Source organism: Lissotriton helveticus, chromosome 6, assembly GCF_964261635.1.
Source record: "Lissotriton helveticus chromosome 6, aLisHel1.1, whole genome shotgun sequence".
NCBI classification, from domain to species: domain Eukaryota; kingdom Metazoa; phylum Chordata; class Amphibia; order Caudata; family Salamandridae; genus Lissotriton; species Lissotriton helveticus.
This window is the reverse complement of record NC_136067.1, coordinates 1,370,106,616-1,370,124,820: the sequence shown is the minus strand read 5'-3', so window position 1 is coordinate 1,370,124,820 and position 18,205 is coordinate 1,370,106,616. Positions and strand designations below refer to the sequence as shown.

At 48.4% G+C, this 18,205-nt stretch overlaps 1 protein-coding gene across 1 annotated transcript in view; it reads left to right on the top strand.

Moving 5' to 3' along the window:
- Positions 1 to 18,205, top strand: part of SERAC1 (serine active site containing 1) — a 435,480-nt gene that overhangs the window by 25,759 nt on the left and 391,516 nt on the right. Inside the window, exon 2 of the mRNA XM_078649122.1 lies at positions 1,307 to 1,406. Within this exon, the coding sequence (XP_078505248.1) occupies positions 1,316 to 1,406 (91 nt within the window). The 5' untranslated portion in view covers positions 1,307 to 1,315. The remainder of the gene's footprint in view (positions 1 to 1,306; positions 1,407 to 18,205) is intronic.

Genomic DNA, 18,205 nt, shown 5'->3' with positions numbered 1-18,205 from the left:
ACATGATGTTGCTGGAGGTAATAGCATTTTGATTAGTGGGATGCCATTAACCTTCATATACTCCTTTGACTTCAGGACTACATATTGGAGTTCAGCTTAATAATTTCACTATTAAAACATACCTTGTTTTCTTATGACTATTGTGTAGGATCCGGGTTGCAGGTGCTTTAAATACTTTAAAAAACATTTATTTATTGAAATCTTCCAAAAGCAAAGTGAAAAAAACAAGAAACCAGCATGACAGATGCATTACATAGGTAGACAAATGCGAAGTGACAATGTACAAGCATCAAGAGACAACAGTATAGTGTCCAAAAGGGCAGAAATAGCATGAATCATATGCTCTAACCCCATATGTGGTGTGGGAGAACAGATAGAAGTTTACTGAAAACATAGGAGCGCAAGCATGTATAATAACACTGTACAGTAAAGGGCAGCGGCCAGTTATAGAGCACAGCTGACAGAGGTATGTGGAGTGGATACAGCATCCACCAGATGTTCAAGGAGATACATCTTAAGTGGGTCCCAAATATCTCGGGGGTGTGAAGTAGGGGGAAGGAGTTCTGCATATGCGTATGTTTGCTCATGCCTAAATAACATGTCGCTAATCCACTCCTTAAATTTGGGTGCCTGGCCTCGACCCCATCTACATGCTACCCTCCTTCTAGCCAATAGTAGACTAAATGAAACGAATTTCTGATGTGACACAGCCAATTGCTCCGTGTATCCGAGTAGGGGAGTGTTTTGAAGCTTCGAGGATATCATTAGCTTTAGTGCAGCATCCACTTGTCGCCAATATGCATGGAAATTGCTACATTCCCAAGCGAGGTGCAAGAATTCCGCCGCCTCAGCCCCGCATCTATCACACAGGTGCTTTAACCACATCGATGCTATGCATTTTCCCGCTGTGTGCTGGAAGCAACAAAAACACATGTTACATGACGAGCTGGGCTCGTCATGAGCGTAGCAGGAGGCTACCTCATGACGAGCCCAGCTCGTCATGAGTGTGGAAGGGGTTAAATACTTCCATCCTTTCTTACTATTCCCTGATATTTTCTCCCAAATAATTCCATGACATTTTGTTTCTTATTTTCTTATGTATGGGCCTAATATGGGTTTCATTCGTGTAGCCGCAAAGGTAAGCTCTGAGAGAAAATGTTCTTGGATATGTTCTACTGCTATTTTATTGATCGTGAACATTTAAAGGCTATGACTTTAGCAAGATAAGTCATTATTTAGAAGATCTTATTTTCAATTTTTACATGTTGCTTAGACATTATTCTTTCATTTTCCTTTTTATTTCTAGAGTTTCAGTATGTCACTGGCAGCCTGTTGCTTGATTTGCTGTAGAAGAATAGGTACCTCCAGTGGTTCAGCAAAAGGTGATCGACAATGGAAACACATGAGTAAGCGCTGAGCATTACATGTAATAATTATGTGAAGTGACCTCTAAATGCACAATTTAATGATTTCCTTCAGGGCAAAATGTCAGAAGACAGAACACACTCTAGCTAATGACTTTACATGTAACATCGCATTTGTAAGTCTTATTTTTGTTTCTTAATAAATACAACATACAAAAAATGAAAGTATTATACAAGCACAATTAATGGCCATTTCAGTTCAAGTCTACCTGTAGTGTATTCATGAGTGCAGGGTCTATTGTAGAGCCATGAAATTCCATGCAAGGCTTGCAAGCACTCCTTACTTGTTTACTGAGGTCTGCAGCTGCCTTCCTAGCTTACAGGAGATGAACAGCATACAAGTACAACAGTAACATCTACAGTACACCAGTCTCTTGTGTATGGTCTGACTTCCTAGCATACATCTGGGGTTTTTCTCATTTTATGGAGGGGGACAGTTAATCGTCGGGCCCTTGCTGAGCTTAAAGGTTTGGCACGTCAAAAGGAAGCTGTTTGCTACTTGAAACTCTCAATGTCCACTCATGGAGTCTTATATTTTTCACTGATAGAATGCTGGTTCCAAACTATTTTGTTTAAATTGATGTGAGGTCTTCCACACTTAATTAGCAAATTAACCCCTTTATGGTATAGGGTCAAACACATATGTCCTGTGGCAAAATCAAACACTTATTAAGGTGCATAAATACAGGACCGGGGTGCAAAAGTGTTAATGCACCGTATAAGAAGGTCTTAACGTTGGGATAAAATCGCTGTCATTTTGTCATGGAGCTTTAATGAAAAATATAAACATGCATTGTTGTCCTATTGGCTATGTTCTATTGTTTGCGTATCATTTAGCTGAACAGACAGACGTTCACTTTAAAGTTATTTGACAAACATTTGAATTTAGAGAAATACTGAACAAAAGCTTATTTTTTGTAAAATTTAGCCGCAAACAAGATTTAAAAAAAATCCTTTTGCTGTTACAGGTTTATCCAACATATTTGAAAAGATGCAGCGTTTAGCAGAGTAACATCTAAGAAAAGTCTACAAAATCTCCCAGTGAGTTGTCAGCCTTATGATGGTGACAAAATTGAACTCCAAACAATTTGTGCTCAATTGCACATTCGAGCTGGATGAAGAATAATTCACATAAGACTGATGTTGTGTTTTAAAAGACCAAATATCACTTTCAGCTTTTTACTCAGCCTCACAGTAAGGGGAATTTTAAAGTTTTCTCAAATGGTAAAATCCTAAGTATTACGGTGAAGGCTAGAAATACGTAAGTGCTCCAGCACCCGGCAGCTGTTACAAACGTCATATTATACGAGGATTATGCTTTGTCATGGTTATCAGGTCCTTGTGGGAGCTTTGGCAATCAGTTCCAGGCTGATTTATTGTATGCTGAATGGCCACCACACTTCTGCGTTTAGTGTAGCTGCAAACTGAAAAAAAAGTGGCTGCATTCCTGGGCAGTGATATTTCTGTGCTGGCTCACATCAAATGAAATTATATGCTTTATATACTTTTAATTGGTGACATTCTTTTTTTTTTTTTAAACATTTTTATTATCTTTTGTCATCAGAAAATCATACATCAAGCATGTCAATTTCAAGCAACACACCCATCCGCTCACCACCCCGCCTCCCTTTCCCTCTCCTTGATCAAAAACATTGTCCGATTCGTCAAATAGTTCCATTAAGCCTCTCACCCAAATCTGTCTACAAACCAGCCCCAGTCCCCTCATCCATTTCCGTTCCCTGGAGAATAAGAGTCCAGACCTCCCTTTGAGCTCATAGCCCTCCATCTAGTCCATGATAACGTCGCCATTTACCCCACACCCTACCAAACTTCTTTGGGCACCCCCTCGCCTTGTACGTAACCCTCTCAGCAGCCATGTACAGGTCCATCCCCCTCCTCCAGTTGCGTTATGTCGGGTGCCCCCCACTTTCGGGCCACGTCCCTCATGGCCACCACTAAGGCCATCACCAGGAAAATCAGCAAGGGTCGAGCCAAGTCCACATCATTTGTCAATCCCAGGAGGGCAAGCTTGGGGTCTAAAGGTAGAGTGGTCTCTAGCACCTCCCCTAACTCTGCCAGGACCTCCCTCCAAAAGCGTTGAATATTCGGGCATGCCCAGATCGTGTGGTAGAAGTCCCCTATGTCATTGCCACACCGCAGACAGAACGGGTCAGTTACTCTCCCAATCTTGTGCAGGCGCGCCCTGTCGAAATAGGTCCTATGGAGGACATTAAATTGGATCAACCTTAGGCGAGACTTAACCGCTACCTCCCTGGGATGCATCAGAATCATACCCCAGTCTACTTCATCCATGTCACCCACCTCTCGTTCCCATGTGGCCCTTAGGTTTACAAGTCTGTCTGGCCTGTTATTCGTTTTTGTTTTATATGTCAGGGATACTGCCTTACCAGTTATCCGCTCCTGCAAAAGGCGTCCCTCCTGGGGAGCGTATTCTGGGAGCGCCTCCGTCAAGGTCCTCTCCGCCCTCCAGGCATGACGTAGTTGCATGTACTTAAAATATTGCGTGCGATGGAGCCCATATTGTTGTCGCAGTGAGGGAAAGGATTGCAGCGCCCCTTTCTTCATCACGTCCCCCAGAGTAGATATGCCTATGGCATCCCAGCTCCGGAAGCCTTTCAATTTATTAAGCTCCTTCAACCAGGCGCATTTCCATAGTGGTGTTTGTTTCGTTGGCCTTCGTTCCCACCCTATCGCTTTCGTCGCCCTCGTCCATATCCTCAATGTGAGTCTTGTAGCAGGTAGTATTCTAGTTCTCCTCTTACCTCCGTAGAGATAATGTACGCATGTATGGGCGTCCATGGTGTGTCTTTCTAGTGCAAAGGTAGGGTGGGTGGCCGGGGCGTGGATCCATTCATTTATGGGGACTAAGTGTTCTGCCCAATAGTAGGCCTCTAAGTCGGGCAAAGAGATACCACCATTGTACTGGTGTCTCTGCAGGGTTGACAGCGCCACCCTGGGTTGCTTCCCCAGACATAGAAACGTCCGGAGCTCCGCCTTTCTGTCTTTAAAAACCTGACCCTGCATGGGAAAGTATTCATTTTGAAAGGCGTATAAGAATCTCGGGAGCGTGATCATTTTAAACATTGCCGCCCGGCCTAAAAGTGTCAGGGAAAGCACATTCCATCACGCCGCGTCCTCAGCAAAGTTGCGCATTACCCGGTTAACGTTCCTCTCAAAGGAGAGTGCCCTGTCAGTCGTAAGGAACACCCCCAGGTAGGCAAACCCCTCAGTCGTCCTTTGTAGCCTCTCAGGCAGTGTGGGCCCTTCCCTCCCTCTTTGGGGATCGTATAGAATTGATTTATGCCAGTTAATCTGATAGCCTGCTTTTGCCCCATAGCGATCGAGTTCTGTGAACAGCGCAGGTATGGTAGTATCTGGTTCCGTAATATACAGAAGGACATCGTCTGCGTATAAGGAAAGTTTTCATCAGACATCTCTGACTGTCTTATTCTAAACCCTCTGATTCCCTCGTTCAGTCGGATTGCGCATGCCATCACCTCTATGGAGAGGGCGAACAGCGTGGGGACAGGGGGCATCCCTGCCTGGTGCCCCGCCTTATGGGGAAGTCCCCTGACAGTGTCCCATTGACCCGAATCTTCGCCCTGGGATCAGTGTATAGCAGACTAATCTTCTTCCTATATTTGGGTCCAAAGCCGAAACGTTCTAGAACTCCCTCTAAAAAGGGCCAGTGAACTGCATCAAATGCCTTTTCGGCGTCGGGGGATAGGAACCAGTGTGGATCTTCTCTAGTGTACACCTCCATTAGCCAAGTATGGGTTCTCCTGAGGTTGTATCTGGTCGCCCTCTCAGGGAGGAACCCCGTTTGGTCAAGATGTACCAGTCCCGAAATCACCCTCCGAAGGCGAAAGGCCAGTATCGTTGCAAAGAGCTTTGCCTCCACATTAAGGAGGGAGATGGGTCGATAGGATGAGCAGTCATTAGGTGGCTTACCTTCCTTGAAAATTGGGATAATCGTGGCCTGTCGGAGCTCTAGCGGGAATACCCCCTCCGATTCAGCGTCCACATATAGGCCCAATAAGTGACGGGTCAGGAGATCTGCCGTTTTTTAAAAAAATTCCGCCGGTAGGCCATTAGGGCCCGGCGCCTTCCCCGCCCGCAGTTTAACCATAGCCTCTCTAATTTCGTCCTCTGTTATGTCCGCCTCCAAGTCCTGTTGGTCTGTGTCCTCCAGGGCTGGGAGCTCTATATGCGCCATGTATTGCAGCGCATCTTCCCTTGTCCCCAGATCTCTCGCTTCGTAGAAGGCCTCATAGTAGCCTGCAAAAGTTTCGGCTATCCGTTCATCAGCTCGGGCCCATCCCCCTGGCCATCTCTCACCTTCTCTACACATTGCGCATCTCTCTCTTTCTTGCTAAGCCATGCTAGTAGCCGCCCAGACTTGTCACCCACATTGTATAGGCGGTGCAGGGTCGCCAAGGCCTGCGCCTTTGCCTCCCCCGTAACCAGATGTTTATACTGGGCTTGTACATCCGAAAGTCGTCTAAGCATCCCTAAGTCTCTGGCGGTCTGATGCTCCTGCTCTAGAGCAAGTATCTGGGCTTCCAGGGCTAGGACCTCTGCTTGTACTTTCCTCCTGTCTTCCGCTAACCTTTTATGTGCCCTGTCCCGCAGGACCGCTTTGAGTGCCTCCCACAGCAGTACCCTGGAGGCCACCGTCCCCTCATTTTCTGCTACGTAAACCTTCACATCAGCCCGTAGGCCTCTCAGGATGTCCGTGTTTTGGAGGTCCCAGGCAGTCAACCGCAGTACCGCGGGTCGTCCTCCCGTTCTTCCTCCCACCTTGAGCAACAGAGGTGAGTGATCCGAAATGCCTCTCATGCCGTATTCTGCCACGTCAGTGATGCATAACGCCTGTCTAGCCATAAGTATATAATCTAGGCGGGAGTACACCTTATGCGCCCCTGAAAAGAAGGAGTATGCCCTAGCCTCCGGGTGAAGCCATCTCCAGGCATCCAGCAGGCCCACTGCATCCATTGTTTTAGCCAGCAAAGTCGGGCCTGCGGGCCTGTCCCTTACTCCCGTCCTGTCCGCCCCCAGATCCATAACGTCATTGAAATCTCCCCCCAGGACTTGCACCGTGTCAGACGTGTTGAGGAGGATGTCAGTAACGCCTCTAAGTGTACCTGCCTGTAATTTGGGTGGGGCGTAAGCTGATATAAGCGTGTATTCCTTCCACTTCCAGTGACCCCGCACCCCCACGTATGTCCCTTGTGGGCCCATCCAAGTCTGTGCTATATGCATGGGTGGATGTTTTTTAATCAGGATTGCGACCCCTCTCGAGCCAGATGTGAAACCTGCGTGTGCCAAAACTCTATAGTTTCCTCTTGCCAGGAAGGCACATTTGGTGCCCTGTAGATGCGTTTCTTGCAACAATATGACATCCCTGTCACCTTTACTTTTTAATTTGTACCTGCGCCCGCTATTGTACTCCCTAAGAAATGCGAAAGTTACCATCTTTAACTATGCAGACGATCTGCAACTCATCTTCCCTTTGAACACCAAGGACGCGGTGGAGGAATTTCAAAACACCATGTCACACATTCAGGGTTGGATGAGCTGTAACCATCTGAAACTCAACCCAGGCAAGACGGAATTGGTCTTGCCTGGGCAGAGTGTTCTTAGCTGGAGCCCATGCTTTTGGCCATCTAGCATGGGGGCACCACCATCTAGATCGTCCTCAGTTAAAAGCTTGGGAATATTAATTAGTGAGGATCTCTCTCTGAAAAGACAGGTAGGCGCGATAGTGTCCTCCAGCTTCTTTCAATTAAAAAAAATAAGGAAAATAGCCTGTTTTTTTTCACAGGCCGCCCTCATCCAGGTCATAATTGCCCTGGTCCTATCTCGATTGGATTTCTCCAATAGTCTTTACTTGGGGCTCCAATTGGGAGAGTTAAAACGTCTTCAGCTGGTCCAGAATCAGGCCGCCAGACTGATTCTGGGACTTCCAAAAAGGCAATCTATCAGACCTGGCTTGAAACATCTACATTGGTTGCCTGTTGCGCAGCGAATCGCATTTAAAACAGGGTGCATCCTGTTTAAATCTTTACAAGACTCAGGCCCAAAATTCATAAAAGATTTGTTTCTCAGATATAATCCATCCCTAAATCTCCGCTCTGCTCATAAATCTTTACTGATTGTTCCAGCTTACAAAAGGAAGCGCCTTGGTGGCAGCTGCTTTGACCATCTTGCAGCCACCTTTTGGAATTCGCTTCCTTTACAATTGAAACTGAGCGGTAACCTTCTTAATTTTAGACATTCCCTCAAAACCTGGCTCTTCTCACAGGCCTACTGCTGAGGTTTATTACTGCCACCTTTTAACTGTTGTGTTGTGTTCTCTTCTATTGCGCCATGAAGCCCCCGGGCGTACGAGCGCTTAATAAATACATATTAACATAACATAACATAACATCTGCCCCTGATCTCTTCACGTAGTTGTGTACCAGCCCCTGTTTGATTTTACAGCCCAGGCCATTAACATTCCATGCCAGCACCCGAAGACCATCGCGGGACCTACCCTCCCTTGCTGGGCTATCCCGCCTCATGTTCCGCATTGGGACATAGACGTGTCCATTGTCCTGCAAGTGGGGTCGCCAGGTCGTGTGTATGTATGATCAACATGACATGCTTATCAGTCCCCTCTCCTCCCAACTCCTCTCACCCCCCTGTCCCTCCCACCATATTCTCCCATAAACCCTCAACCAAGAAACAACAGAATCCCCCCTCGCCTCCCCCCACCCTACCTCCCCCTCCAGCCAGCCCCTCTTTGCTGCTAGCTTCGTCAGGGACTTTCGGGTAGAGAAGGTCTATCGCCCACCCCTGAAGATCCCCAAACACCCCATCTTCCGGACAGTAGTCCAAGAGCTAATTGATGACATTCTTAAACCCCTGTCTCTCCAACTTAGAAATCTGTCTTCACACCTTTCTCATTCTCTGAAAAGCCTAGACAGAAGCTCTTTGTCAATGTCAATATCACAATACAAGAAGGAGAGGACGCTTTTTCATTCACATATTAAGCTGTCAAAATGTGTAACATCGTCTGCATATTGCAACGTTCAAGTGCACCCATTCACTTTCATTTAGTATCATTCAACAGGGGGGGTCACTCTTCCAGATGCTGACAGTGTCTGATGTTGAAATCTATGTAAAAGGTTGTCTTAATGATCTTCCAGAACTCTCAGCTTTTTAAAATCCGGCTGTATACCATCGAGATGCACACCATTTATTAAGATGCTCCACCCAGATCTTAGTTCTTCATGTACTTGCAGTCCTACCTTTTACAGTCCTGTCTCTCACAACTAATATACTCTCCTCTGAATAAGCATTGTGTTCATCTGCTCTTCAGCTCCTTTTAATTTAGTGTTTATGAGTTTATGATAGCATGCAGCTATTTCCACATGAAAGCACTTCTTCACCACTACTGTCACTGCAGTACTGTCCCACAAAGACATATTTGCAAACAAATGTGAACTTCCACTTTAATCCAATTTATATGTCTGACATTCTCCATTACCTGCTAACTTTCTATCTTTATTTACCTGTGTGTAATCACCCCCATCAAAACTTAAAGCAATTTTTTAAAATCATATTTCTGACAATTTTGCTATGAATCTAGTGCTATCTTCAAATTGAAGAAATTGAGTTATTGTGATGGGTGACTACCCACTTACAGGAATAATCACAACCCCTGTCGGTGAAATCTCAAAGACACATAATTAACAAGAGCTGAACTTCCTTGTAGCTATGGGACAGAGTAAATGGGCTTCACGGAGTGCACTGTATAAAGTATTTATGCAGCGCCAAAATATTAATAAAGTTGAAATCCAAAACAATAAAAATACCAAGCCGGATCAGAAAAATAGAATACAAGTTAATAAACCAAATGACAACAAAATTACAAAAATCCAATAAGAGGAAGCAGAGATATGAATTTTTAAAATTTTAAGTAGGAATAGTGCCAAGAAGCATAAAGTCCCCATAAAAGCAAATTGTTGTGTTAGAACGGATACTAGAGGCAAATTTGATGCTGACCACATGAAGCGCGGGTTGGATACACCAGCCATGTTTGTCCTGGGCAAAGATTTTACCTTCTGACTTTAGTCCTTTATGTCCCCGTCCACCTCAGGAATACACGTTTAAGCCCCTCAGGACCTCAGTGAAGGCAGGTAGAGACTTGCATGGTGTCAGACTGAGGCCAAGCATCAGGATCTAGTCCAGGTGCAGTTGCCACTGGTCTGCTGGGTAGTTGCAGGGGAAGGCCTGTTGCAGCGTGTTGTGTCACTGTAGCTTTACCAGAAGGTCATCCTTATGACCCTTGGAGTCCTCTTCTTTTTCATTGTTGCAGGAGAGGGCAGGTGCCTTCAGTCCTTAAGGGCTCTTCTCAGGTTGCAGACAGCCTGTTCAGTCCTCTTCTGATCTCTAGATATGTTCTAAAGTAGGTGCCTGGGGGTGCCACATTTATGCCTGGCATCAGCTATCAAATGGTGGTGACCCCTGAGTAAATGTTCCAGAGGTCAGCCGTAACCATTTTGGGCATTTTCAAGTTGGCGAAAATCTTCGGCTATACTAAACAAGGACTAGGTATGTCTGAGGATTGTACTATGGTAATCCTAGTGTCCGCCCACATCTAACAATAGCATCTAGTTTAGACAGTCACTGTACCCCCTGTAAAGCCAGAAACAGAAGCCTGATAGCACATATCAGGAATTTCCAGCAACCATACAGTGGATACACAGAATTATGTGTCCCTTGCTTTTAAGTGTGCTCCCAGTGTTCTATGTAAAACCCAGAAGACCTGTCAAGCTGGATTTGACATTAAAACAAGATTTGACACTAATATCAAAAGTTTTGCTCACAGCCCCCTCTTCATAATTTGTCAGGTTCAGGGAGGTCACCTCTATCCATTCAGGTCAGCCTATTGTTTGTATGGGAGGCACTTCTCACTCATTCAGATACTGATTACTAGCTGGCATAAGTGGGAGAGGAAATGCAAATGTAGCCTCCTGGAAATCTATGCAGGGAAAATGTAACTTTTCCTTAATATTTATTAAAAAATAATTTTCACCTTTGAATTGCCATTTTAATAACTATTAAAACTAGTTAGCAAGAACAAGCAAAGATGGCTGGGTGGTAATTGCGCTGGGTTATTGTTATAGCGAAATTAATATGAATAGTACAGAAAGCTCAAAGGATAAGGTCTAGGCCATCCATCTACAACCAAATAGGCATGATCAAGTCAATACCCTACAAAGATAAATACAGTGTATATCCTGAGCTAACAGAAATACTATTACAGATCTCAGAATACTATGCTGACTCCGTGCGCTGAGTCTGTTTTCTGTATCCACGATCAAGATACGCGTATTTTAACGCCTTAACAACATGGCGCGGATGCTAAACGCCAGTTTTTTGCTTTCCTGAACGAGATGATACTCTGTCTGTTGGTGAGTTCAGCACTGCCGTATTTTAGGCGTAGCTCGGCTATTAGTTAGCGGTAACACTCGGTAATAATTTACGCGATTGGTGTTTCATAAGGCTTATTTATCGCATTTAGTGTAAGTGACATATGCTTTCTCTGAACTAATTATCGTAGTAGGGTTCCGAGCCACTATTTCGAACTGGTTGAGATAAACGAATAGTGTTTCTCTCTTATCGGACGTGAACCATCTTAACTAACAGACGTCTATGTTTGGGGTTCACACTATGGTTACTGGAGAATATATATGCGTGAGATAAAGATAGAGATTGGCATGTAGGACAGACGTAACCTGCAGCCATCATACAAGCTTTGAGTGTAATTGATTCATGTAGGGGTACCTCCTAGACTTATCAAACAGAATGCTGATGCTATGTTCAGGCAAGAACACGAAAGCATATAAGAATGAGGGCAACTTCTGTAGATAATAATTTTTAGGCTTGAAGCGCTTAATAGTAAGTCAATTATAAGCACAGAGTGGAGAATTGACTCTCTATACTTACTCTGTTTCCTTTGTTTTACCTGCACTTAGGAAGAACATATGATCTCTCCTTACACTTGGAGTATAATTTTGAATTGCGTTTACACGGAGCCGGAAAAAACATACTTTGGAGTGAGTTTTGATCTTAATTGATGATTTGACACTATGGAATTCATTGGTCCGGTTACTATATGGTTTTAATATTGCTTTATTGTTGATTTTGGCAGGTTATTGAGATCGCAATTTCACGCATATCATTAATTGGGTTATAAGAAAAAGAACTGAAACTAATTTTAGGTGAGACAGATTCAATCTATCCCTAGGATTTTCTTTCCCCTTTTTCCTAATTTTGGATTTGGTTCTCACACAAGGGTTGGTTATTGTTATTTTAAATCTGTGGAATCTATGCACAGAGGTGAATGTTTTGTAAATCACATGGACTTTGGTGTTTCCCACTGATCGCTATATTTATAATTTTTGGCACGACTATGACTCGCAGAATATATCTTAGAATCTGCTACCTTGCTTCAACAGTGTTTTTCTAAACTTTTGGGATTTGAAAATTCGCACTAAACTGACTGTTGACTTATGCTCACCATCATGGCATGAACAAGCTCAGTTGAGTATATGTGGTGAATATTGTGACTCTATTGTATGTCAGATAAGTTGAGTGATAGACTTATATTACATTGTTCTAGCCCTGAAGAAGTCTGTGGTTTATTACCACCAAAGACGAAACACGTGTTGGCAACGGCTAGAGTTTTTTAAGAAGAATCACTGTAAAAATAAAAGAAGAAGAGAAGGGACACACAACTTGTTAACTGTTTATTTACACTCCTTTATTTCTGTTAGCTCAGGATATACACTGTATTTATATTAAAAATAGTTGTTTAGGGCGTGGCCAAGCAACATGGCCGACAGGACGTGAGCTCCACCAGCTCCGTCCCGAAGACCTACAAAATCCTGTAAATAACTCCTGCCCGGGCTGTCAATTTGTCTGATATTGGTATCGGAAGTCACTCTGACCCGGTTGAGACCTCCCGATCTGAAGGAGCGGTCCCGCACCCCTCCGTGAGCGGAGAAGACGACACTGCCGGTGGCTGCGGTGGCGCGCTGATTCACGCGACGCCGCGGTCTGGGCCTACATCGCGAAGCCGAGCTGCGGGCGGACCGCCCGGGACTACCGTGCAGAGAGCTCCAGGCCGGGCGAGTCCTTGGCGGACCCCGGCGCACTATCCGCGACTGCCGCTGTGAGCTTGAGGAAGTGGGGAAAAGTGGCTGAGAGGCCCCGATGATCTGCAGTGATCGGGGTGACGGAGTCTAGGCGCCGTCCATCTTGCGCTCTGCTTCGGCGGTGGAGCTCCGCCCCAGGCGCTGACACTGCCGGGGATAGCTTGCCTGGTCTTCGGAGGCCCTATCATTACCAGCGGAGGGCGTGAGTACTGTTGCCCTGGCCCCTACTCGGGGCGTACGGACTGTGGAGCAGGTCCCGAGTTATTGGGCGGTCGGCCCGGCCTGATCCCGCCGCTGTCCCCCGCGAGAGCTGTGACCTTGCTTCCTCCCTCCCCCCCCCCCCCGGACTGCGGACAGCATTGCGTTCCCCTCTTAGGGGTTATTGGTACTTCGATCCCTGGGGGGGTCCTGAGAAGAGGCGCCTTGGTGATGCGTCCATGCCTGCGCCCCTCCCCCGACCGCCATTTTGACTGCTTTCCCCTGGCGGCTTACTGAGGGAACGGTGGCTGCGTGTGGCGGAGTGCACCGCTGAAACTACTTACACAGTGGCCCTGCGCCCTTCCGGGGGAGCGCTCGTTGAAGCCCCTGAGCTGGACTGCTGCCGACTGGGGATGGAGTGAGCCATGAAGGGCGTTGGTGATCGTGCCTGCTGACCCGACTGTCCTGCTCCTTGGTGCCGGACTCTGATCTCCACTGCGCTCCCGGCTTTGAGGGGGTGACGAGTACACGCTGCCTCCACTCTGCCCTGGCTGCTAGATCGCCTGGCCTGTCCTGAGCACTGCCTGCGCTGCATTGGCCGTGAGCCCTGGTGTGGCCTCGCTGTACCTGCTGTCCCTGGCCTAGGCCCGACCGAATAGCTCCTCTCTGACCGGTGGGGCCCAGAGTGTATTCCGTGGAACGCCCTAGATAGGAGCTGCAGATATAACTATGATGACGCGTAAAGATCGATCCTCGAAGGCCTCCCAACCTAACACAATTGTGCAGTATACTACTCCACGCCTACAGTCACAGAGGATCACACGGCAGACGGGGCCTGACGATGGGAGTGAGGGCCCTGCGGAACCGTCTAGAGCTGAAATCCTTAAGGCTATTCAGAATCCCACTCTGCCCTGGAGCGACAGATAGAGATGGTCTCCATCGATGTTAACCTACTGCGGACCGACCTCCGCAAGGTGGCAGATAAGGTTTCGGACGCAGAGGGCAATATCACACAATTACAGGGAGAGGTCGCTTCTTTGCAAAAATCAGTCGCCCAGCTTACCTCTACCACCCGGGCATTGGAGAGACGTGCAGAAGATGCGGAAGGGAGGGCCCGTCGGAGCAACATACAGGTCCTGGGAGTACCGGAACGATTGGAGGCGAGGAATCGCATGCATCTGTGCCCGACTGGTTTGTCCAGCGTCTTCATTGTGGAACGGGCGCATAGAGCCCTCGTGCCCCCTCCGCCCCCCGGCGAGGCTCCTAGAGCCCTCATTGCAAAGATTCTGAACTATAAGGATCATGACTGTATCCTGAGAGCTGCGAGGGAGGCGGAATCCCTCATGATTGAGAACAGTCGCGTGTCCATCTACCCTGACTACACCCAACAAGTACAGGAACAAAGAAAATCCTACTTGGGAGTTAAACAAAAACTCAGTGAAATGAAGCTCTAGTATATGCTTTTATATCCTGCCAAACTCAAGGTCCTCTCCCAGGGCCGTGCGCACTTCTTTGAGACACCAGCGGAGGTATGGGAGTGGCTTGAGATCAGAGGAGATGACCTGCCTCCGGGTGAGCGAGGTGGCCCACGTGAGACTTGGGGCACCAGACCGCAGAAGAGGCGTCGAGGGAGAAGGGGACGCCGGTCTGGCTCCCGCGGATCTCCTGAGACTCGGCCTACAGTAGGGGCAGATGGAGCTAATCATATGGAAACCTCACCGATGAGAACGGGTTCGAGTTCAACCGGGGATCCTGCCCCTGGTGAAACTTTGGTGCCGGACACCTTGCAGGAAACGCCACCGGACACAGACTCCACAGCCTCGGCGGTCCCGGAAACGGCCCTCTCTGAGACAAGGTTGGAATAACTTTTTGACTTCAGTTGAATGTACTTCTCTGTGCGGATGTCCTCCGATTGGGCGAACTCGCACCGACACTTTGGTGGGCTGCCACGCTTTCTCCTTGTCGTTGGGGCTTCTGGATATTGGAACATGCCGGAGGGCTTGCGCCCCTGTGGCCTGGGATGCGGGGGGAGTGGGTGGGACCGACTGTTGTCTGGAGCAACATTGTGTCCACGCTACTGACGGAGGTGAGAAGACATGCCCGGGTATTGTCTTGGAATCGTTGGGTCTCTTGGGGAACTGGGAGGGAGGGTGGGTGGGGTTGACTTGTTGTGAGTGAGTGGGTGTTGAGTGTGTTGTATGGGGTGGCTTTGTACGTCCTGGCACTGGCAGGGGAAGGGCAGGGTGGCGTTTTTCTTTGTTGCTATCCTCTTGCTCGTGGGTGGGGGTGGGGAGGCTGTTTTTGCAAAAGTTCCGTGTTTTGGGGTTTTTGGGGGGTGGGATGGGGTTCGTGAAAAGGGTATTGCTGACATCATGTACATATTGAATCCGTTTTGTGGATGGCTCACTGACAGGGCTACACCTCCAGATTTAAATACAGTGGGGACCGAGTGGCGGCGGGTCATGTTGTACCTATACTGTGGCCCGACTAAGCGTGATCATTGGCCATGGGCTTTAAATTTTTGCCGTGGAATGTGCCTGGTTTGGGTACTTGCACCAAGAGACACAGGGTCCTCACTTTCCTTAAGCGACATGGGGTCTCGGTTGCTTGTCTGCAAGAGACCCATCTGGACGACGACGGCGCACAGCGGCTGTCCAGGAAATGGAGGGGCCAGATTTTCCATTCCTCCTTCTCCTCCTATGCTAGGGGGGTCCTCATTTGGGTGGCCCCGGGGATTCCATGCGCTGTTCAATATGTTGATGCGGATGGCAGGTACCTGTTAGTGAGGCTTAGATTGGACGACAAGGAACTCATACTCCTTAACACTTATGCCCCCAACACTGATGACCCGGCCTTCTTCTCTCGAATCCAGGACCTGGTGGCTTCGAGTTTGGATGCACCCCTCCTTTGGTTTGGGGATTTCAATTGCATATTGCACCCTGAGTTGGACCGTCATCCGCCCAGGTCGGGCACTAAGCCCCGTATGACGGCGCGTTTACGGGAAGTGATGCACAATCTTGGGGCAATAGACGTATGGCGAGCTTGCCACCCCACCGAGAAGCTCTACACGTGTTACACTCCGACACACGGTACACATAGTAGACTAGACCGCGTTCTTGCGGCCAACCTCTCCCCGTCTATTACCTTGACAGTTACTCATCAGGCCCGATATCTGTCGGACCACGCCCCAGTGACCTGCATGGCGCAGTGGCCTGATCGAACTGCACGTCAACGCACATGTAGGCTGCCTGCTGACCTCCTCCATGATCAGGTGGGCAGAGACCATATAGCGACGGCACTGTCGAATTATTTGGAGCTCAACTGGGGGGGAGGTGAGCTACCCTACTCTACAAAGTGGGAAGCCTTGAAGGCAATGGTGCGTGGCGAGTGTATGGGCCTCACGTATGGGGTCCGGAAACAATTGTTGTCTGAGCTGCACGATGCAGAAGTTTTGCTCCGACGCGCCCAATCCCGGTCTGATCCGAGCGCGTTAGATCAACAAGCGGAGAAAGATGCCTTAGTGTTGATACATGACCCGCTCACCCGGCTCAACAAATTCACGCTGGGCCAGTACAGGCAACGTCTCCACCGCGAAGGGGATAAAACTGGCCGCTTATTGGCCTGGATACTCCGTCGTGAGTTCGCACCTGAAAGGATAGTAGCCCTGCGGGCTCTACTGGAATGATGGTCCACTCTGAGTTTGATATACTTGAGGTTCTACGGGGCCATCTACAGGCTGTATATGAGGCTGACCCGTTGATTACGGAGGATGTCTATCACTCATACCTTGAGGACCTCCACCTCCAGAATTTGCCGGAGGCTGCGGTAAAAGAACTTGATATGAAGCTGACACTGGGTGAGATTACTGCGGCGATAGCCGCCCTCCCTCGTGCTAAGACCCCTGGTGGGGATGGATATCCGGCCGAGTTTTATCATTCCTTCGGGCACGTCCTGGCCCCCCTCCTGTTGCAAGTTTACACTGAGGCTCAGCACACTGGCGCCCTTCCACCCTCCATGAATCAGGGAGAGGTGTGCATGATTTTGAAGCCGGGCGGTGACGGTACTGATCCCGCGGCGTACCGCCCTATCACCTTGATTAACACAGATGCGAAAATCCTTACTAAGTTATTGGCCACTAGCCTTGCCCCGCTCATGACTCGACTGGTCCACCCCGACCAGTGCGATTTTATCCCGGGTCGAAATATGGCGATGAATTTGCGTCGCCTAAATTACGTGCTACACGAGGTACAGGGAAGAGAGGGCCCTCACGTGTTGGTCTCTGTTGATTTGGCTAAAGCCTTCGATACGGTACATTGGGGATATCTGATGCAGGTGCTTCAGAAGATGGGGTTCGGACCTGGATTTCGCAATTGGATCCGAGTGCTCTATGGGGCGCCCCGAGCCAGGGTGCGCTTGGGATCGGCCCGCTCGACTGAGTGGTCATTGGAGAGAGGTACCTGCCAGGGCTGTCCTCTCTCCCCACTCCTGTTTGCTCTTGCAATTGAGACCCTTGCCGTTTCCGCCAGCACTGAGCTGCAGAACTGGGGGATAGTGATAGGTGGCACTACCAATGTGGTCTCCCTCTATGCAGATGATGCGCTTTTCTTCCTGACCTCCCCCGTTGAAGCCCTCGCCGCCTTGTTGCGGCTCCTGGACCGGTTTGGTGCAGCCTCTGGGTTACGTATCAATCTTAACAAATCTCTGGTTTTCCCACTGACGAGCTCTGTCCCAGACCCGGGAACGGATCTTAACTACTTAGGCCTCCGCTGTGAGCGAGTGGCGTTTCGATACCTGGGCATTCAGGTGGCCACATCTGATGAGTCTCTACTGACTCACAATGTTGACAGAATACTCAAGGCCCTACACAAATCTGTTGCCTTTTGGAACACGCTTCCTCTCTCCCTCATGGGGCGATTGGCAATTGCCAAAATGGTGATGCTCCCTAGGGTTCTATATGTTTTACAGAACACCCTGTGTCCGTTACCTCCTCGAGTGTTTCGCACGTTGAACTCGCTCCTTACCTCCCTCCTTTGGGCGGGTAGGCGCAGCAGGGTAGCTCTACGCACCGTCACGAGATGTTGGGATGAAGGAGGCCTCGAAGCCCAGAGGTTTGACCTGTATTATTATGCGGCGCAGCTTCTCCCAGCCGCAAGGTGGTTCGCCGAGGATAATAATTGGGAACTGGCACTGCTGACTGGTACGGCAGATGACAGGGCCCTGCAGAAGGCTTTGATGCAGGGTCGTGGCGCAGACAGCACTCTACCATATGTGGTGCGAGACACTACCGGCATTTGGCAGCGGTTTGTCGAAAGGGTGTTGAGGCGTGCTCCGTTTCATAGGGAGCTCCCTATTTGG